This window comes from Anopheles funestus, chromosome 3RL (assembly GCF_943734845.2).
Source record: "Anopheles funestus chromosome 3RL, idAnoFuneDA-416_04, whole genome shotgun sequence".
NCBI lineage: Eukaryota > Metazoa > Arthropoda > Insecta > Diptera > Culicidae > Anopheles > Anopheles funestus.
Genome location: NC_064599.1, coordinates 62,306,419 through 62,329,568, shown reverse-complemented (window position 1 = coordinate 62,329,568; position 23,150 = coordinate 62,306,419). Strand labels below are relative to the sequence as shown.

The following is a 23,150-nucleotide window of genomic DNA, read 5'->3' as shown; positions in this document are numbered from 1 at the left end:
TAATATATACAATTGTATTTGCATGCACACAAAGATTCGCTTGCGGTTATTGCTCTCGCACCCTGACCAACCTCACGAAGGGAAACTATATGCAGTGCTTCGTAACCTCCCTTGTAGCTACACGAAATGTGTTTCCCTGAGAAGAGAAAAAAAGAACTTTGTTGCTAACAATTGTACGTTCGTTGCCAAAACAGTTTGCTTTTGATGATATCAAATGATATTATTTATCCTTGTCCGTGACGAGAGAAACATTCTCTTCTTTGCATCACCCAACAGTAAAATTATTTTATTTGAAACAATTGCATTATTAGCACTGTGGGATGCATAGGAACAAATAGGATAAAATTAAAACAGTCTACAAAAAATAAGTTTAGATAGTAAAAACGAAAAAGAAAAGAACAAAAAAGTAAATGCAAACAAAAATATAATACTGTTTTTGAATAACAGAAGTCGTATAATATAAATACCTAAACTTCACTTCAGAATACAATTAAGCAATTAATACAATCCTTTTTAAATGCAATTATATAAATTATGAAGTATGTAATATTATTTAAACAAAATATTGTTTCCCACACAGTATGACACAAATACATCCAAAAAGCAAATCGTCCACAACGAAAACTGTTCGAAAAATCTTTTTTTGTTTGTAATTGTGAGACAACGTGGGGCGAATGCCGCAAAAACCGCGATACCGCGCGTTCGTGCGCTGGGGTATTCGTTCATTCGATTGTTTCCTTTCGCCCCGAGCGCAAGTGTGCCCGTCCGCTGAGCCAAGAGTGAGCGCCAAGACACTGCCGTGCGCGCCCTTCGCTCTGCACGCGGACGCCCGCCACGGCCTGGGTGTGTGTTATCGTTGGTTCCATAGTTCCGTGCGAGTGTTTAGTGGTTGTTACATTTCTTGCTGGTACTTGATCGATGTGACATCGCCCCGTGTACTATCTTTATGTGGCCGAGTGTTCATACATTCATACGCTTGCCGGTGCTTTAAAGTGTGCGTTATCGGTTTTTGGCCGCATTTTTTTGGTTGGGGGATGGTTTTTTGACCATTTCATCTACTGGCTGTCTGTCTACAAACGATGAACGGTCGGATCGCATAAGTGTGTTGTGGCCTTGAACGGAGTGCCACCCTTTGTTTGGTGTCGATGAAAACGGACGGATTCCGGTGTTGCTAAAGGTGAGATGTGGAATAAATGTTTCGACAGCACAACAAATTCATATACGTATGAACGGATTGGGAAAATAAGCGTACAGCAGTCTTCTTCACAATAAAGCATCACATTCAACCCACCAAAACGGCACGTGGTCGTTGCGTGAATGGTGCGCAAAAGTTGCGTACAAGTGAGTGAACGCGTGCCCGCGGTTGTAATTGCGTTGCGTTTGTGTGTTGTTAAAAACAGCTGAGGGTTTGTAGCGCGGGAACAAAAGACGACGACAATTCCACCGCAATAAATAGAACCAGTGTTTGTGTTTGTCGTCTGTCCATCCGTCCGTCTGCGTTTGTGTTTGTTTGTTTCCAACTTGTTGAACATATTCGTTGTTCGCCAGTGTTTGCCGTTTGTGTGCGTGTTTGTTCGGTGTCGTTTGAATCTGTAGCAGAGAAATCACATTTCCCCAAACACACAAAAATGCGAGCCCCCACAAGATCGAGCAAAGAGCGGGGTCGGGAGCAACTGTTGAGTAAGAGGCAAGAAACGGCAAAACATAAAAATATCGAAACGCACTACGATTTCTTGGTGCTTTTTTTTAATGTGGTCTTATGGTACAAACCCTCAAACGTGCGTTGGTGGTTTTAGAAAAGAGTGTGTCTGTATGTGTGGATCGCACAAGATCGCAAAACGGTGTGTTCGCGGTCTATTCGAGGAATTAGGGATTAGTTTGAAGTTGTCTTGTCGATCACCAAACCAACCGAAAAAGGGCGCCAAGTATGTGGACAAACTCACCCGAATTCATGTGTTTCGGACCGCACGTTTTGTGAAGGATGACCTCTGCCATTTACCTACCCCGAAAGGCGTCCGTCATCCGGTGTGTCCGATCGCCATTTTGAGCGCGCGCCCGCTACTTGGTGATCGTTTCTTTGATTGGATGAAGATCGTGTCAGATCTGCTCAAGGTGAACAATTACGGACGGGTGTGATGGTGATTATTTATATGTTTCCCTTTGAATACCTCCTTTCGGTACATAATTCACTCACTTACCACTTCTAGTGTGTTTGAGTATCATCCGTCATCGACGTTTTTTTCTGTCTCTCTATCGTGGGATCTCTACGATCCCACCGATGTGTGTGTCTGTAGAAGTGTTTCAATTGGTTTTGATTATTTTTTAATGACCGCAATGAACAATGCGGCTTTGTTTGACGTCGTTATTTTTGGTATTTTTTTTTATTCTAAATAAATAGACCAAACATTAAGGATGAGAATAAAAATCCAACTTCAAGTCCTACAATTCTGACAGCAAAAAAACAAAAATCATCCAAAGACATAATAACTTTTTATTCTATCTCAACTTACATAACATAACCTCAAAAAGCGCAAAATGTTCAAGAGAGAAAGAGAGTGAGAGTGAAAAAAAGTAAAAGTGAAGAATACCTCACAAAACTCACACAAATTGAAAAATTCCAACACCATTAACTTAACCTCAATTGCAAAATGAACGAAACAAACCAAACAAAACCCCGTCCTATTCCTTTCGGGACAACAGCCATCACAACGGGTTACCTGTCCTCAGGAAAACAGTGGCGAAAATGGCGTTGAAACTACTGGGCAGAATCTATAATTAACCTGCCATAGTTTCTTCTAGGACAGTTAATTTTCTTCCGTAACCAGACGTGGTGCCATAGCGCTTGGCTAGTATGCTTAGCCGGTAGTATACGGTGTTTGAAGAAAAGGCGCCTTAAACACGCTTTGCTCTAGATTTGCTTTGTCGCCGAGGATTATCTTACAGCAGCGTCTTTAAACTCTTTTCTTTTCTTTGGTGTGTGTGGTTCATGCTTTTTGAGCCGTTTAACCAACCGTATCATTATTACACGCTACTGATAAGCCCTGCTGTACGACCAGTGTCCGGTAGTGTCTTCCTACCAGACCGTTGGCATAAATCGCCGTTAAACTGTCACCGGGTCGACGTCCAGTCTGCAGTAGTGGATGTAAACGGCATGATATTTAATTTTATTTTTGCACACAACTGGTCGTTGAACTCGTCGCCATTTTCTTTGTTCAAAGGAAATTTTTCATTTCGAACATATTTAAACCTCCACGAATTTCTCGTTTTCTCACTAGAAATATTCAATTTTTTAATAATGTTACTTTCATAACTTAGACACTTAGATTAGAAGTAGACAAGTATCTCTCAATGAATCCAACTTGAACTTGCCCACGGTGCGGTGCGTTGTCTTATCGTTTTCGTCCAGGTCACGATGTCAGACTTCACTATCAGTCTGTGTTGCTCTGGGTCATTGGTGTACATGATTGTACAAGCCTAACCTGCTCCTTTGGAATGGAATCAAGCCGCGCCGTTCAAAAGGTGGCAAAGATAAGAAGTGTGAAGTGCACATCTGGACAAAACGATTTTGTCCGAAAGCCTGATTACTTCAGCTCCGGCATGTGGCGTAACTACGTCATGCAACTTTTTGGCGAGCCCCGTACACAGCGGCAAATCATTTATCACGGAGTTTGATGCTGTCATTAATTAGTAGCGTTAGCGAAACCAATCGCTTAATTGCATCGAAATGATAGCAGCGAGTGCAAATGATGCCCAATGCGATAGATGACAAGCGACTTTGGAGATCTGATTGGGAAGATGGACAGAAAAAAAGTTGCATTAATTAAGGATGAATTCAAGGCAAAACACATGAAGTAGGTCGCACCTAGGCAGATGAGACAGAGCAGAGTTACAGCCTTGGGTGCAAAAAAAATAACAACATCCTGCTCGATTCATGTTACAAACGGGAATCGCCTTAAACTTTTGCACGACAGCACTAAAGCAGCTGGAAAATCGTTGTTATCTGTAACCACTTATTAGCTATCTGGTGGCCAGGTATTGCAACCGGACACATGTTTCTGCCCAACCTGTCATTAAACCCCTCAGCCCCCTTCCAGGCAGTATCTCTTTGTTCCCGGTGTTAGCGAAAGAAAGTCTCATGCCGTCGGTTGTGCCTTTTGTTTTTTTCTCTCTCCCAACCAACCAAGTCCAAATACCCGATTCGACTACTCATTCAACTGCGATGTATTCTGTTGCAAATCATGTCACTTTAATTGCGTATCGATTGCGTGACAGTAGCGTTATTATTAGCGTTCAAAATTATTCTCTTTTCTTCAATTTATAAACGACTTCGTCTATCACAAAATGGCATCGAGCTATTCGTCATGCCATTTGAAAGGAACTCACTATTATTTCGCTATGCCGAACGCATTTGTTCAGAACAGAACAACGCCTAATATATTCCAAATGCAAATGTGATCTCTTCAGAAGTATCTCCCCACTCCGTCCCGAAATGTAAAGACAACACCACAATTTTATTGATGATCATCAACACCGCGGCGCGGTCGCAAGTCGCGGCCAACATTCTCGACCATACAGGCAGAATAAGTTATGCAAATTAAAGCCGTATGAAGCATGCGGCCCATTCGAGTGGGATACCGTGTTTCAGGTTTCTACGATCTCTATGAGGGGGACCGGTTCCGGAACGTGACCACAAACGTCACAAACGCCGGGTCAGCGAGTGAGACTTCTCGCTGCGCTTGGTGACGCTTTGACTGAGGGACACTTGAGACGCGCTTACGAACTGCTGCCCAGGCACGTTGACTAAGAGCAAGCAGCTGATAAGACGTGTGGCGTTTCCGTGTGGAATGGAGGTTCGTCAGTTGGACGAATTTTGTTCCTGCTCGATGAAGTAATGGAACGCGACTTACACCCGACTGATAAGCCGGGACGGCGGCGGAGAATAGAAACCACAAGAGTATGTCTCTTGGAGAAACAACAAGCTGAAGTGAATGTTGGAAGATTTGTTTATTTAGTATGAAAACAATATTTGCTCACTGAAAGGTTTGCGAACAATTTCCTGGTTGATAAAGCGCTCGGGGTCTTGGAACACCATCATAGTTTCTTGGGGATTTTCTATTCTCTTGATGAATGTATCTCCAATCCCTCGTTAACAGCTAGAACTGACATAATTATACAGTCACATTCGCTGATAAGCTTTTGCTCTAGCGTCTAGACACAAAGAAGGTACTTAATGTGCTTTGTGGCTATTCCATGATAACTTCAATTGTTTAGATAATCATAAAAACTTTAAAACTTCCCTTTTTCAATTCGAAACAACCCGTTACAGTTACGTCAACCATAAAGGACCTCCGATAAGCATCGAAATATAGATAACACTGCTAAAACCCCCACAACATCCAAACAACGAACCTTGGACTTTGATTGCATTTGTCGCACTTATCGTGAAACTTTAATGCCTTCATAGTTCGCTCTGCACCGGAGCCACGTTTTGAAGTCAGACACAAACAAATTGCAACACACCAGGTGCGGAGGCCTCTTTTCGCTTTTCGATCGATCAAAACGTACGCAACAGCACGCGGTTTCGTTTCCTCGTTCGTTCGGTTGAAATCGATCGCGAATGTTCCGTAGCCAAAACCAACGAAAACGGTCGAAGGTCATCGGTTCTCGTAGGTCAGTACGCCACATTGCACATCACAACGCAGATCGATGGGTTAGCAGGTGGAACAAAGAATCCATGCTCCCGTGCAGCTGCAACTTCTATGGCCGTGCACCCGATGAGTCAAGTTCGACGAGGCATGGAAACACAAAAACGAGGGTACCATTGCAACGCTGCGGCGCGTGTTTCGTTGGGAGAAAATCCGAAAAACACGTCCAAAAACATCTAGCTAATGGCATTCGATAACGAGCACTTCATTAAAAGGAAGTCTCCCCGCGGTAACTACGGCGCGACGAGGAAAAAACAAAGGCTTATTATTAAATTGACCGAACCTGTGCGGTGGACGGGTTGGTTTCGTACAAGCGGAAATAAATGGCTTACCAGCAAAACATAGTTTGGCTGCACCAAACGGCGTCCGATCCGGTAGTTTTTCAGCAGGCTGCCTCGCGCCTTGTCGTTCGCGCGTTAATTGTGTGCTACATGGCACAAGGTGACCTGCTACCTGGTGATTGACCAGGCGGAACGGTACACAGACCCGTTACACCGTTTATCCAGATCGAACAAAGCCGACACCAAGTGAGGGCGTTATGTTATGTTCGAGCTGTTCGATTCCATCATCTGTACAGCCTTCGGGCAGGTTGTCCACTAAACGGAAGCTTTATCAGCCGAGTTAATGAACAGAACGCAAGTACAACGACTTGTGTGATCTTTTGTAGATAAAGCTAATGGGAACTCTGTCGAAGAACTACTAGAGAAGGAATATAAAAAAGAGAAAGTTTGCTACGTTCTGTTAATCTAGACTCAACTAGTCAAGAATAGAAATACGCTCCCGTCTGCTCAACAAGTACAGTCACCAATTTGTCGGCAGACAAAGGAATCTTGCCTACAAGTGTAATAATTATTGAGAGAGTGTTAAACGATTACTTCGTCTAAGGCAATGTTATGTTCGTACGCTTTATTGTATTGTTGCGCCGGTAACGGACCCGACGTGGCCAGACCCTGGTGGTGAGCTAAGAGAGCGTGATGTGCGTTCGTACGTACTTATATATACTAACTTAGTTCTAAAATCTTATACTAATACATGTATACCTTAATTACGCTATAAATTACAGGGTGGCTCGCACCACACGCCTAACCCTTTTTTTTTTTTTTTTTTTGCTTTTCGTATCGTTTTATCCTATTTTGGTGTATTATCTCATTTTTGTTATTAATCCTGACTATTACATTTTCATCTTCGCATTTTACTATTTCGTATGGACCTGTGTATTGCATATCTAATTTGCTTGCGGTTTCGTTGCGAATCAAAACTTGATCTCCTCGTTTTATGTCTTTAGATTTACATTTTTTATCATACAACGTTTTACTGTTCGTTTTACATTTCATTATTCTCTGTCTAACGTCATTATGTACAATGCAAAGTTTCGCTTTTAAAAGTGTTACATAATTGTCTAAATCATATTGGATTCTAGACTGTTCTGAATCGTTTGTTATATGTGACGGAACATTTGCTTGTCTTCCATAGACGAGATAGAATGGTGTATAATTAGTTGAAGTATGAACTGTGTTGTTATACGCAAACTCGTAGAATTTGACCCATTGATTCCAGTCTAAAGAATTATTGTTGCTAAATATTCGCAAGTAGTTTCCTAACATTTTGTGAGAATTTTCTAGTGCTCCTATAGTTTCGTGATGATAAGCAGTTGAGCTGAGTTTTTCTATTCGTAGTAATTTACAGACTTCTGTGAATAAAGCTGACATAAATTCAGTTCCTCGGTCGGTACAAATCTTTTCTGGCACTCCATATTTGAGTATTACATTTTCTACAAACGCTTTGGCTACCGTTTCGGTTCGCTTATTTTTAATTGGAGTTGCTGTGACAAATTTAGTTAGGTCGCATTGCGTAGTAAGTATATATTCAAATCCTTCAGAATTCACAAATGGCCCTACTAGGTCTAAGAATATCTTCTCCATTGCTTTGGTGGAAGTTGAAGTAATTTTCAATGGTATTTTTGGATTGTTCACTTTTTTATATTTTTGACATTCTGCGCAATTTTTGATCATCTTTCTAACGTCTTCATCGATTCCTTTCCATGTATAACGCTGTTTTATTGTTTTTAATGTCCGTTGAATACCTGCATGACCAGCAGTTGGCAAAATGTGAAAATCGTTTATAATTAGAAGTTTCTTTGCTGAATCATTCTCTGAAATAACCTTTATGTCTTCATTCAATATTAGTATTTTCGGTAATCCCTTCACATTTAGTGTTTGCAATTGTTGCATAAATTCTTTTATATTTTGATCATTTTTCCTCACAATTAAATAAATTTTCTTTTTTAACGTTTTGCAATAACCTTTTATCTCTGTCAAGATTCCTCGTAAGTGAATCATGCTCTTGATTTGAGGTATTACTACTTTATCATCTTCTATTTTCAAATTTTGTGTATTAGGACAAATGTTCAATTCGATATACTTGACTTTACTGACTTCCGATTGGTCGTGGGTAGAAATTGTTTTAACTTTGTGTGAACTTGTTCGGGTTGTTATTAATGCATCTGCGCTCATTTGTTTTAATTCTGATACGGTTAATCGTGACAAGGCGTCAGCTACCACATTCTCCTTCCCTTTTTTGTAGTATATGGCAAAATTATATTCTTCTAAAGCAAGACGGAATTTTGTTAGTCTGCTCGATGGATTTTTCATTGAGAATAAATATACAAGAGGTCTGTGATCAGTAAACAACTCAAACTCTCTCCCATAGAGGTAGGGACGATAATGCCTAATAGCCCAAACGATTGCTAATAACTCTTTCTCTATAGTTCCATAATTTAATTCAGCTTTGTTTAACGCTCGGCTGGCAAAAGAAATAGGTTTGCCATTTTTGTTGCTAAGAACAGCGCCGATCGCTGATCCTGATGCATCTGTATGCAACGTAAAAATGTTATGATCACCAAAATCCGGAAAATCTAGGATCGGTGGGTTAATAAACAAATGTTTTAAAATATCGAACGATTTCTGACATGTTGCAGTCCATTTAAAAGGAATGTTTTTCCTTGTTAAGTAATTCAAAGGCATACAAATCTCTGCAAAATACTTAATGTGTTTACGATAGTAATTTGCAAAAGCAACGAATCGTTTGACCTCTTCTACAGTTGTAGGTATCGGCCAATTTTGAATACATTGTACCTTCTGAGGATCGGGCTTAACTCCTTCGGCTGAGATGTAATGTCCTAGATATATCAAATTTTGTTTCAAAAAATGACACTTGGTGGGATTGAGTTTTAAGTTCACGTTTCTTAGTCTCTCAAAAACACTGATTAAATTTTTATGGTGTTCTTCCATTGTTTTGCCAAAGACGATAATATCATCGAGATACACTAAGCACTTTTCAAGGTTTAGACCTGATAACGCAACAGTCATCATGCGCGAAAATATAGATGGACTTGTTTTAAGACCCATAGGTAATTTAGTCATTTGGTATTGGCCGGTAGGCGTAGTGAAAGCAGTAATTGGTCTATCTTCCTTTTTTAGTTGACACTGATAATATCCTTGAGAAAGGTCTAAATGAGAAAAATATTTGGAACCTGATAAGGAATCAATTACTTCATCTATGTTGGGGAGTGGAAATTTATCATCTTTCAAAACTGTATTTACTTTTCTGTAATCTATCACGAGTCTCCATTTCTTTTGATCAGTTGAAGATTTCTTGGGTACTAATAAGACTGGACTGTTCCATTCGGAACTAGCTTCCTCGATTATATTACTTTCCAACATTTTTGAGATTTCATTATCCAATTGAGCTCTTTGCGCATAAGGTAGTTTATATTGTTTTGAATAAATAGGAAAAGTGTTGTCGCGAACTTTTAAAGTTGCTTCATAGATATGAGTTGTACTTAGTTTATCGTTTTTAAGACAAAAAATATCATTATATTTTACACATATTTTTGAAATAGCAATTTTATCACTTTCTGAGAGATGGGATAAATCTAATTCGGTTAGTAACTGATTAGCATGAGCGCAATTACGTTTAGCTGTACTTATTGTAATAATAGAATAATTACTGGCTGGTGCAATAGTAGGTTTTAAGGTTTTTAAATTGATTGGACGGTTTTGAAAGTTTACGATGCGAACAGGTATTGTACCGTTATAAGGATTTGCTATCGTATTAGCTATAAATACATTTGGTTCTATTGCTTCGTTTAGTACTACACAAGTATCGGTAAAGCTTGTAGCAACATATACTATAGTTTCTGTTCTTGGTGGTATAATATATGAATTATGATTATTCAATGAAATGAAATTTAATTTTCCTTCTTTAAAATTTATAATTGCTCCATGATCTTGTAAAAAATTTGATCCTATTAATCCTACAACATGTGATGGAAGAGTATTTACAATGTGAAATATAATGGGAAAATCTTGTGATGAAAAAGAAATATTTGTTTCAACGAATCCTAACGTATGAGTGTTTCCACTAAGACCATTGATTTTAAGAATTTTTGATTCATTTATATGTATATTTTTTGGTAGGTACTCTTTGTTGAAGATACAACATGTTGCTCCTGTATCGATAATCAGATCGAAAGTTTTATCAAAAATAGTAAAAGGGGCTTTAACGCTGTTATTTGTTGTTAAATCAGCGAAATAAATTTTGGATATCCACAGAATCAATTGAGTTATCTGGTGTTGGATTAGTTTCTGAGTTGTTAGTATCAGCCAAATTTATATTATGGTTGGTGTTATTTGCAGATTGGGGTCCATATTGGTATCCTGATCGAGAATTGTATGAGTTGTGATACGGCCTGGATCTGAATGGTCGACGTCCTCCTCTGTTTGTAAATGATCTAGTTGGACGTGATTGATAAAAATTCCTATCGGAATTATTTGCACTTCTGTTTTGTGGACGATTCCAAGGGCGGTTTCCAAAGTATCCATGATTTTGTCTATTGTAGTATATATTATTATTTGTACCACGGTTGAAACTTTGGCACCAAAAAGTTGCATCATCGTTTATTTCGGTTGGTTCGCATTCAAGAGCGTCGGAAATTGCTTTATTAAGGGTTATAGGATTTCTTGCTTGCAAAAAGAATCTAGTGCTTGGGTTTTTTAGTCCGTTTATGAACGCACGTACCGCTATGGGTTTCACAATGTTAATAGTTGCTGCTTCGTTTGAAAATGTACCAATTGATACATGAGCTGCTGATAGTTTTGTTGCGAGTTTTTCTATAACAGAACCGAACTCTGAAATAGATTGCTTGGTTTGTTTTTGTGAAGCGATTTCTTTTTCAACTGCAAGTGGAGTTAACTGTACACTAAATCTGTTTCTAAGCAATTGGAAGGCTTGTTGAATATTAGTAGCAGAATCAATCGTTCCATGCGCACTACCAGTTAAAGTGGTTTTTAAAAATTTTATGAGATTTATTTCCGTAACACCTTCCGAGTAATCTTGTAGCAATTCCACGCTTTCGATAAAAGAATTCAATTCTGATGCAGACCCATTATAAGGTTTTACAAGTTTCAAAGCAATATTGATATCTAATTTTGGAGCCATTGTAAATTCTTCTTCAATTATGACTTCGGGTATGTCTAGTGGTTTAGCAATTTTCACACCAGCGATTCTAGATGATCTACGCATGTATTAATCGATAAATTATGAGGTATCAACACTAATAACACTTGTTTTCAGCACACACGACGCACTTTAGCACATAATAATTATTATGCATATGTAGTATCAATTAATAGTGTAAATTAAAAAGTATATAGCAAAAATGATCAAATAAATAAATAAATATTAGACAATACGCAATAAATAAATTCATGGAATAAATCGTAAAAGCTATTAGGAGAATGAAACTTGGCGCGGTTAAAAAGTATGAAAGGATTTTTTTTTTTCTTAGGCGAGATTATCTTGATTTTTCATTTTTCGGTTATAACGCTTACTATTTTTTACCGCACTGTCACTCACGCACACATAGTATTCAACGCACACGCATAATTACCTAATATTTAATATCGCACATTAAATTAACATATTTTTTTTTTTAATAATTTATACGCATACACATGCTCACTCACCTTACATGTTTGGGTCATACCTTTTTTTTTTCTTTTGGTGCTATCGCGCTGATTCTGCCGTTGATGTCGCCGTTTCTGCCGCTGCTGCTTGTGTTGTAACTGTCTTCGCTGCTATCGTTGTAGATGCTTCGGTGCTGCTGGTATTACAGATGCTATCGGTTCGTTTGCTGCTGACGCTGGATATTTGCAGCTTCTGCACGAGGCGTTGCCGCTGTTAGTATTGCTGATGCTGACCGTATTGGTGTCTCTGTTTCGCTGGTATTACTGCTGTATCTGCATGTATCACTCTCGGTTAGGGATTTCTCGCGATAATATTGTCGTCGCTGCTAGCCGATCGCCGATGATGATTTTTTTTTTCTCTGCCACATGACTTAGTTGGTGGCGTCAAGTTGGCTTAAACGCAATGGCGGACACGATTTTCATCTGGCGTCTTCGTAATGGCGTATGTGATTCCTCGTGGTGGCGTCTACGATGGCGGATTCACTCTTTAGCGATGGTGGAGTCACGGTGATCGCTTTGCTTCCGGTGAAAAAAAAAACGAATTTCACCACGGTGTAATATCACAGCACATCGGAGCGTTGTCCTTGCAGAGGTGATCTCGATCCACTCACACACTTGCACACTTCACTGCGGGCTTCTCACGGACGTTTGATACTTTTTGAGTACGCTCGCGGTTCGGGTACGCTCACACGTTTACTTACGGAGCTTTACTTATGGAGCGTTTACTTATAGCTCTGTAGCTTGCTAGGAGGGCACGTTCGCACACTTAATTACAATCTCCTTTATTTGTCGGGTTCCTGGCAAAAGGGGCTCCTGGCAGGATCGCCATGTTATGTTCGTACGCTTTATTGTATTGTTGCGCCGGTAACGGACCCGACGTGGCCAGACCCTGGTGGTGAGCTAAGAGAGCGTGATGTGCGTTCGTACGTACTTATATATACTAACTTAGTTCTAAAATCTTATACTAATACATGTATACCTTAATTACGCTATAAATTACAGGGTGGCTCGCACCACAGCAAAACAACAAACATGATTAGCTCACTTCCTCTACACGGCAGTGCTTGCTGTTTTGTGAGGATGCCTTTGTATAGCTTAACCTACTTCTGTGGTGGGATTATCCCTCATCAGATCAAAGCATTGATAGGCAAGTTCCATTGCTAACAGCACGTGATGTTACTGATTGACTACATAAACACAAGATCACTCTACTGCAATGAACGCGTCACAAGAGTTGACTGATCTTTATGTGATCTTTGCCGAGCAGTAGCTCCTCCGCCCCATTTCTCCAGGAATTCCCAATTGACCTAAGCGAAAAACAACATACTTAACCGTCCTTTCCTTATGATTTTCATTCATTACAGATAAATCAACGTCAATCAAGCTTACCCAGTACTTATTCTCCCACACAAGAAGCGCACTTCAGTACGCGGCGCTGGAACGGACGATGCACCATTAAGGTGGTCCAAAAAAAAAGACGGCAACTTCTCAAGTGGTGTAAATTGGAGTAAAATAATTTTCCTGCAAAACGTGCCATACGGGTTGCTTACGGTGAGCCTTCGTGAGCACACGCCAAATAACGAAAGTGCCCTGGACCTCGTGTTGTATGGATCCGGACACGGCAACAGCTGGCAGTGCGTCGGTGGTGAGTTACTGTCTCTTTGCGGCCGACACTGGCAACAACTCTCATAGACCCCGGACTGGCAGCATTACCATGATGGACGACATGAGCGTATGGACGCCGATGGATACGAGTTGCATCGGGGACGGTTCGGATCGTGGCGGCGATTGTTACAACGAGAACAAAGTTACCGTGAGCTTCTGTGCCAACGCCATCACGGCTGATGCCGTCGAACAGCTGGTGGTAAAGGAATCGGACTGTCAGATGCAGCTGATGACGAAGCCAACAGAGGTGGCGGTGGTGGTCGAGTAAGTAGAGTTCCCACAGAGCAGGTGTACAGATCTCACAGCGTACACTCATCATATTGAAGCTCGTTTGTTGTTATCTTACGAGGGAAGACAACAAATTCCTCCCGTGATGAGATAGATGATAGTCAATTGGCAAACATTCAAACAGTTCATCAAGTCTTTTTTTTGCCTCGGTCACTTTAGTACACTGATTCATATCTTGTATTTACATTTGGCTGTTATCAGCCGGCTACTTACACCTTAACTGATGATAAACATGTACGCACCGCTAGTCAACGTGTATGGCCTCGGGGTTTTTTCCCCCTTCCTACGAATCCACAAAGGGAGATAAAGCTCCACCGAGTCTTACAGCGAAAATCAAAGCGAAAGGATTAATCTAGCGGATTAGTTCGGAACCGTATTGTATCGTGATTAGGCGATTGCCATGAGGACACTGTGTGAACCAAGCATTATCAACGCATAGGATAAAGAGTAGCATTAGGCCTTGGTAACAGCATGTTGCGTTCTGTGGCTTATCAACTTGATTCTACATGCAGAGTGAAGGCTTAGACGGAATAATGTTGGGAAGAAATAAAGCTCCCAATAAAGCTAGATAAATGAGTCAGGATCACATTCTCAATTCTCCCACTAATGGGTCGTACATTCTGCTCTATCTTTAGCACACCCAACAATCGTGTCCGCGTGGCGCTGGGTGTACTGATCCGACTGATGCTTCCGCTTACGCATGGTGTCGCACGTGGCTGGAAAGGGCTGCGCGGTCTCAGTGTGCTGGCACTACTCCGGAAGGTTCGCGAAAGCCATGGCCTGTTAACGACCCTGTTCGCTGTGGCGGCCAACACCGTGTCAATGAGTCTATCCTCCGTACAAGGTAGGTGTATGCAAAAAGGCAAGAAAGAACAAAAAAAAAGAGTTCATTGATTGGTCTTGAAGATGGACTGGGAGCATTTGCAAGACATTCGGCTAAAAATGTGACCACTTCAACAAATGGGACGGAAATAAATGAAAACCCATTGACACTGACATTGGCAAAAGTGTTTGTTACCATATTGGCTGTAATACACGTGCTACGGGGAAAGTGATCACGTGGCTTTTGCGGGCTGTTAGATGGACGGGTGAAACTCGGCTTTTAACGCTAAGTGCCCTCACGTCATGTTTTGCTGGTAGTGGCATGGTGTTGGGATGAGATATATATATATACAGCCAGCGAGTCAATAACCCTTGCTAATAAGAACAACGTGCTTATATACGATCTGTTTACAACTTTTAGTGTTGTTTGGGTTTTAGTAGAATTATTACATTCTATCAACAGGTGATGCCCCTCTCCTGTGTATCATCCGTTGGCAAAAGTCCCAAAAAGGTCTATGAATCTCGGTAATTTCTAGTTACTGTTACGACACGCTGAAGTACTTAAGCATTTTCTTGAAATGTCAATGTTAAGATGATGACGAACCCTACTTAAAGAAACCTTTCTCAGTACATCAAAATTAAACAAGATAACAGAATTCTTCAAACTATTGACAATAATACATCATAGTTGAAAACTACAAGAGAATGTAATTTAACTACTTGCAAAGCACTTGAAAACACTTCAAGACGTACGGTCTCTTAAACGTTCGGTCTGCGTCTCCGCGCGCTCGTTATCTTATCAAACATTCAAATTGAAGTTGCGCTTCCCGAATCGATACAAGTTTATATAAACGTGCTAATACTTCGGTTCGGTTTGACCGGAACGCTCGAATGGTAACCGTAATCATCCGTCTTAGCGTGCAGCTTTTTGCCTTTGGCCGGGGGCACATTGATTGCGTAGCGCACCAGGGGAATCAATACCCGCAATAGTTGGGATAAAAATAATTTCCAATCCAATTAGGAATTGACCGTTCGCATGCGATTTCTGGGCGCTGTTTTTCTAGCGACCACCGACCATTCGCTTTCCTACCGTTGATCGGTTATGGTTCTGTTCTCGACGATAACGGTTTCGCTCGGTGGTGCGGACGATGCCTGGGCATCGTTCGATACCATCGGCTGCCAGCAGCTGTCATCCTGTCTAACCTGGATTCTGTTCCTCGTTCTAGTGGCGCATCGGATCGATCCACTCCTGCGCGTGATCAAGCTGCGGAAGGACTCTTCTACCACTCCTGGATCACCTGCATTGGCAATCAAAGGAATCCCGGAAGCACTAACCCAGCCCAACACACAGCTAGCAACGTTGCGTGTACCACGCCATCTACCGGACAGGTGTGTCGATTTGGTCGTACTAGCGGAACCACCGCCGGGTGTACCGATACGTGCGGATATAGTGCTCATTCACGGATTGCACGGTTCCCTGGTCAACACCTGGAAGCAGGGATTGTGGAATAGTGAGGGCCGTCTAGTGAACTTCGAACGACCTCCGAAGCCTCCGCTAAGGCCACCGAAAAGGCAACGCCACTCAAGGGCGAATCTGTTCGCACCGCCACACGTTTCCAAGCGGCCAAAGTTCGATTGCTCCAACGAGGATGGGCTGGAGCAGAATAACAACGAGTCAACGTACCGTTGGACAGACCCGTCCCCCGATGAGTCTCGGTCAACTTCGTACGAGTTTGCTCACCGGCGCTATACGTACGAATGTGGTGAACCGGACGAGGTACACTTTGCGGACGATGTAGAGTACAGTTTTCCCACCTTCCGGTTGCGCATAGAGGAGGAGCATAGTCGCAAAACGTCCACCATCGATGATGGAATGCCAACGGCTGCTGGCGGAAAGCGGAAGCTCCCGAAACCGACCAAGGATGCAAATTGGTCATCCTGCTGGCCGGGCGATTGGCTCCCATTGGATTGTCCGGGAGTGCGCGTGATCGCCGTCAACTATACTACCGATCCGTACCTTTGGCGACCGGTGTGGATTACTAAAAGGAATCGGTAAGAGCTAACATTACCAAAACAGTGTGAATAGCTTAAGCTTGACGTACAAACTTCCTTCCCACAGATCAAGTCTGGTTGACCGAGCACGGGAAATGAGCGATCTGCTGATAGCTAAAGGTGTCGGCCGTGGTCATCCAATTGTTTGGGTTGGCCATTCGAAGGGTGGCATCTTCATCAAGCAGATACTGGTGGATGCGTGGGAAAGTGGTCGTCCAGCGGCTGAGCCATTGTGGCGCTCCTCACGAGGTACTTTCTTCTATTCCGTTCCACACCGGGGATCTCCACTGGCCGACTTCAATTTGCCACTGTTGCGTCAATCGGTGGAGTTGCTGGAAATACAGAAAAGTAAGTAAAGATACGATCTCTCCTTTAGTGTCCTCAGTTGCTTATCCAACGTGTCTTCTGTTGCAGATTGTTCCAGTATTCTGGAGCTGCATAGTCGCTTCGTTGCCCTGTATCACAGTGGCCAGCTGAAGATAGACGTGTTCAGCTTCGTCGAAACGGCCTTGACGCTAATGTCCGTACTGTACCTGCGCATAGTCGGGATTGATTCTGCTGGTAGGGTTGAGGTGTAAATAAGTATTACTACAATCATACTAACTCAAGGCCCTGGTTACTCTTTCACCACAGATCCCGGCATCGGTGAAGTCTGCGGAGTACATCTAGACCATCGAGAAATTTGCAAACCCCGCAGCCGCAACTGCATCCTCTACACCGAGTTAGTGAAAATGATTAACCGTGTGAGTTGAAGCCAAAGACAACGTGATATGGGAGTACCAGTACTGGAAGCAAGCAGTCGAACATGTACATAGTAACTAGACAGTGTAAGAAAAAACGTGAATCACGCTACGGACGTACCGGAGATGGAAACAAGGCAGGCGGAAGGCACTTTGAGAAAGAGGCTCAATATTTGTTTTAAAATATGTTTCCACTTTAAAGCGTTTGCTACAAACGAACCCAGTTACCCATAAGAAGTGTACCAAGCGACCATGTGAATGTGACGGCCACTGAGCTACCACCGAGAACGGTTAAGACAACTTACTGGTAGATACGTTAGTGTACGATATGAGATTAGATCGCCCAAAACAACCTGAATAATGGCCGTGTTACCGATTTGTTTAATCAGTAAATTTTTTTTAAATGTTTTTAAGTTAAGCATATTTGTTGTTTCGTTTTGTCTTATTACGACATTGTTTTAGCACGCAAAGTTTAACTTTCTCGCAATCGGAACCTTAGCCGTTAGGGACGCTGATTGGTGTCAAATGCAGCAACAGTTTAAATTCACACCGTTACGGACACGTATCTTTTACTTCCTCAAATTTATGTTGCGATGCTGGCCAAGCTGGCAAAGAGGAAACTATCGAGCGAAGGGAACTACGTACGCCAGCCCTACTACTACTACTACTTTGTGATAACCGATGAAGCAGTGCGAGGTGAGATGTTTAGAGTAGGGTTTTTTGGAGTGCGTCACTAGTGATATAGGGACACACTTCTCACGTAATAAATATTCGATCGATGGACCTGCATTCCACGATTAGCGATACAAAAAAACAGTTTTACAAATTGTTTTTTTTTCTCCCGAAAATTCGATTTCTTTTATAATTAAATAAAAAAAACATATTAAAAGTTGAATTTCGTTCGATTTCCCAACTTCTCCCTAAACATGTTACGATTAAACAAACATATGTTTCCATTTTTTTCAGTTTCATTTTATTATTAAATACTTTCTCGGTGTAAATATCCGCGATGCTTCGTAACAGCTCGATAAACTATGCAGAAACAATAAATAAGTAACGAAACTACAAAACGTGTTTGCGCTACGTGTAAATTACCAAATTTTAAATAACTTAAAGCAAAGATCACTTCATTACATCGAAACAAATGCGATGTCGTTGTCAACGGTTGAACGGGAGTTGTGTGGTAACTTCAGCTTTCGAGTCAGTTTAGATAAACACATTCATCAGCTGCTCAAATTGTTTCAGCTGCGTGTAAAGTACCGACAGTGCGGATGCCGAGCTGCTGCTTTTCTTCGTACCGTGGAATATATGCTGTTGCTGCTGCTGCTGCTGCTGGTGTGCGGTATTTGTAGCCACCTTGGCCACTGGCACCTTCACACTATCCGCCCCATTATGGCGCATAGCATCCTGAATGGCACCGACCAGCCGCTGGTAAAGGAACGATTGCCGGCAAATCGGTTTGCTGAGATTCAGATGATCCTCGCTGGTGAGGTAGAAATCGCCCGCATCGATACGGGCGGAGCTTTCCGGCACGACGTGAATGGCAAGCTTGAACGAGGTCAGTACGGTTGCACGACCCTCGCAGAGGGTGATGATTTCGGGCTTCCGTGGCCCCAACCCATCGACCGCACGGAGGAACGTTTTGTTTAGATGCAACAGCTGGGTGGAATTTTCCTCGAGCTCCTGCACCTCTACCGAGGGCCATACGAGGGCGGATGTGTGCTGCTTCAGCTTCGCCACACCGCTGCCCCGATGGGGCGTACCGAGAAACATGACGACGCGTGAATTCTCCGCAAGGCGACGTACCTTAGGGTTGGGACTTTCCAGTGCCTGCACCATGATGCTCTTGATTAGCAGCCCACCCATCGAATGGCCCACCCAGATGATGGGCCGATCCTGACCGACGTCTGAGGTGGCAAGCTTTTCCAAGAACTCTGCCGCCCGTTTCTGTAGCTTGCCGTCGTACTTTTCACACGGACAACCCGTCGCCGACCACTGCGAGAGGGAGGAATCGTAGTCGAGCCCTAGCACACGTATGCTGGGGAAGTCTTTCGGTAGCCATTCCATCGGCCAGCAGAACGATCGTGGCCCGGATTCGAGTGGTTCCTGTAGCCAACGGTCGCCCGATACACTGCAGGCTGTTCCGTCAGCTGTAGCGGAGGCTTTTCCCGCCCGTACATCCTCATCCGCCTTCAGTGGCACATCCGGATAGACAACGGTCCAGTCCGAACCGAGTGGTTCTTCCTGTTGCAGTGCTTCTATTAACTCTTTGGTTTCGGTGTCACTGATCGACGCATCCCGTGGTACGGCTGTGGTTGACTCCTGGAACGTAAGCAGCTCATCTCTGTACGGTGCAATGCCCTCTGCAAATGGAAGAAATGAGAGCTAAATTTAAAAAAATGCTCAAGATCACTGACCCCGACAGATAATCCCATGATGGATTCGATTGCGAGATGAAGCATTTCCGGTCTATTAGGAGTGAATTTTCGTGACTTTCTAAAACAAAAGCGCATCTTTCGATAAAGCACAATTATAAACGTCCGTTTTTTTTATTTTTTTTTTAGTAGAGAAAGCTTATGACATGAAAGACTAACAAAGAATGGAAACACACACAACAATGAGCGACGTAATGGGGGGTAGAAAAAAAAAGGAAAGGAAGAGCGCAGCACGTTTCGCTTACGCTTACCTTCTACTTCCACGGTGTCTTCCTCAAAGGAGGATTTTTTGGCGGACCAACTTTTGTACCAGCGGGCAGAAGCAGCTGGAGGACCTTGCCGATTGTGGTCCTCGCTTGCATTTGTCCATTTCGTTTGTGTTAATGGTAATTCGTCCAATGGTGTTTGCAGTGCAACGTCAATGGTGGAGGAAGACGATGTGGACACTAAATGCACGTTTTTATGTTTCTTACCTAGTAGACTGGCGGCTTGCGGTTTGAGATCCTTCTGACGCCAGGTGACAAATACACCACCTAATGAAATGGGGAGGAAAAAACAAACGTGTGAGTGAGAGTTTTCAAACCAAGTTCCCCCAAATAAAACTAAAAGAACTCCCTTTTACCTAGTAATCCGTGGATGAATACCACATCGACGGCTGGTTTTGCTTGTTGGCGACCGCGCGGATGCAGTGGATATACTTTCGGCGCATACCGGAACCCATTCGGATCGTCCTGGTCGAGGTTTTCGAGCGTCAGATCGGCCGTTACCTGCATTCGCATATCGACATCACGCTTCCAGCGCGCCAGAATGCCAATCCAACCGCTCGCATAAAACTCGTACCCCAAACCTTCGCACGCGGACAAATTTCCCACCAGCCGGCTAATCAGCAGCTTCATATCAATATCACCTCGGAACAATTTTTCCGCCTCGAGCAGCATCAGCAATCCACCGGAATCGACTATTCGGCGGCAGTGTTGCTTCCCTTCCGGACCGACCAGCCCAGTCAGATGGATCAGGGCACTGAGCGACTGCTTTAGCTGATCGTACTCGAACCGGGAGGGTGACATCTGGTACGTCACCTCATCACCGTCCGGTTCGCGTATGTGGCCGGAGCTGCCGAACGTTTGTTCGAGCGCGTAAGCCGCACACTTGTGCGGTGACAACAGCTCCAGCAGTGATTTCATATCGACCAGCACCTCGCGCATCTCCTTCTCGACGCCGTACTGTCGCGGTGGCAGAAACCAGCGGGTGTCACAGTTCGACCGGGCTAGCGAAATCGCTGTCCGGTGATCGCACAGCTGAGCCAAATGTTGAAAATCCCAATCTAAATCGGAAACGGTTCGTAAAGGAAGCAAAATTAGTGGCTTGTACCAAGCGGGAACACCACGGTGGCCGACGGTTGCTCACCTTTTAAATGATCGATCTGGGCCAGCTGATGGATGGCTTTCAGCCGCTCGGACTGGTCGCCTTGCTGGGCGATCCGGAGCAACCTCCAGGCGACGGAATGCTTCAGCGCTTTCCACCATTTCTCGAATGGCTGTACGACGATATTTAGCAGCCGGTGTTGATTCTCCGCATCGAGGGCACGCTCGCGCAACGACTGCCGGTAGATGTGATGCTTGATGTAGATGTAGTCCGGTCGCTTCCGGTCAATATCTAGCACACGTGTGTCGACCAGCGAGGAAAGGGCTGCGTACGTTCGATATGCTTCATAGCTTAACACTCCCAATCTAAAAATACATTGAAGGGAACGTACATTTAGCGGGGGGGCGCCCATCTCGTCACATCTCTTCGTAAACAATAACAACATGGTTGCCAAATCGGTTGTGGGGTGGAAGGGGTGGGTGGGGGGATGAATCGTGCGCAACTCTAACTCTGATACGCAATTCGTACATTCCGCGCTTATGTAGTCGGCGCCTGTTCAAGGACACGCTTATGGCGTGATATGTCTGGGGGGTGTGTCTTCGGTGCTTAGGCACTGGGAAAACTGGCAATACTTACAGTGACGCTACGCCACAGCCGGAAAACAATTTGGTACACTTTTTGTATTCGATTTGCATATTTTTTTTTCTTAGAAAACGAAATTAATTTTCTATTCTTTTTGAGCACAATAATTTAACAGGTGTCTTTTCGCAGCAATATCACAATGCACACACCACTGACAACGTTTTTTTTTGTGTGTGCAGGAATGGTGCACAAATTTTCGAACCACCAGCTTTTGTAAAACTTCCGATTTTGGGTTTCCACGTTTTCTACGTTGCTGCCGTTTTCAGCGCTGTGCAAAGAGCGATGCACTCGCCTACTGTGATCTGTTGGGTTGGACACAATCCCACTCTGTGCTTGTGGCGTGTACTAAATTAAGCATACACCACAACACTACACGGTACCAACAAAATGGGATAAAGGCACTGGCTTTAAATGGCTAAACGGGTAACACTTGTTGATATGCACTTTCTTTTGCAATATTCACGAACCATGTGTTTTAAAATCACATACAACTTTTTATCCGTTTGCTACAGTTCTGTCTTGTCCTGCTCTGCTTAATGTCTGTTCACTTTCAGTTCTTATATTTGGGGGCACGTCCTCACTGGCTAGCAGGGATGCCTCGGTGCTTCACGATTTCTGTATTGTTCGCTGGTGAGTCTGAGACTAAATTTCTAGCGCCCCGGTTGGTCCTACTTAACGACTTCGCGATGTCGTCAACAACATCCGATAATAACAACAACATCACGCCATACGATTAGACGCACACACATGCACAAACCCCTACCGCTCTACGTAAATAACACTTCGCCACAAACAACAGGAGGAATTTGTGAATCATACAGCGTTTGTGCCGTCAACACCATTTCGAGGTAAATATCAACGTGAACGTAAACATCAACAGCAAAAGTTTTCACCGCAGACAGAATAGGCTGGACTATTTTAAAAAACTAATAGCAATATGGAACGGAATAAATAACCACTGCAGCCAAATTGTGAACTTTAATTGAGCAATACGGAGAGAATGGTGTGGAGAAAGAATGGATGAAAGAGAGAGAGCAAAACAAAACAGAGCAAGTACGAAACTCGAGGAAAACAGTTCAAGAAACTTTTCGTTCGGTTTCTAATTTCAAGTAATTCGAAAATGCACAGTTTTCTAACTACATTCGTCAAAATTTTAAATATACAATTTTGTCTGTTGCTTTTCGGAAGTATTTTTTGAGGAGATATTACTCAATGGCTTTTGATCAATTCTGAACACGTACTATTAATTTCATTCATTGCTTAACAAGTTTTTGCAAATGAAATTCATAAAAAGAAATGTACCCCACCTCCATGTATCAATCCGAATTTACTCTAGCGTCTACTTTTGGACTATCTCTCTCTTCTTGGCATGCCGGCCATTTCTGGCTTACTAGACTTATGTATACCACG

General features: G+C 42.9%; 2 protein-coding genes across 3 annotated transcripts; one reads left to right on the top strand and one right to left on the bottom strand.

The window, feature by feature from the left end:
• The first annotated feature begins 728 nt into the window (after positions 1-728).
• Positions 729-18,368, top strand: LOC125767327 (uncharacterized). The gene is made up of 7 exons (XM_049433803.1): positions 729-1,177; positions 13,096-13,660; positions 14,320-14,528; positions 15,733-16,558; positions 16,626-16,906; positions 16,973-17,119; positions 17,192-18,368. Exons 2-7 carry the CDS (start codon positions 13,338-13,340, stop codon positions 17,308-17,310), a joined length of 1,905 nt encoding a protein of 634 aa, XP_049289760.1. The 5' UTR covers positions 729-1,177; positions 13,096-13,337; the 3' UTR covers positions 17,311-18,368.
• LOC125767324 (protein SERAC1) lies at positions 18,249-22,760 on the bottom strand. Of its 2 annotated transcripts, none has more exons than XM_049433797.1 (5): positions 21,735-22,760; positions 21,141-21,463; positions 20,356-21,057; positions 19,985-20,266; positions 18,249-19,661 (listed from the first exon to the last, which is right to left on the bottom strand). In XM_049433797.1, exons 1-5 carry the CDS (start codon positions 21,791-21,793, stop codon positions 18,505-18,507), a joined length of 2,523 nt encoding a protein of 840 aa, XP_049289754.1. In that variant the 5' UTR covers positions 21,794-22,760; the 3' UTR covers positions 18,249-18,504. The 2 variants fall into 2 exon arrangements, with proteins under 2 accessions (XP_049289754.1, XP_049289755.1); XM_049433798.1 differs by having other exon boundaries at positions 20,207-20,266; positions 21,735-22,759.
• Between the last annotated feature and the right edge of the window lie 390 nt (positions 22,761-23,150).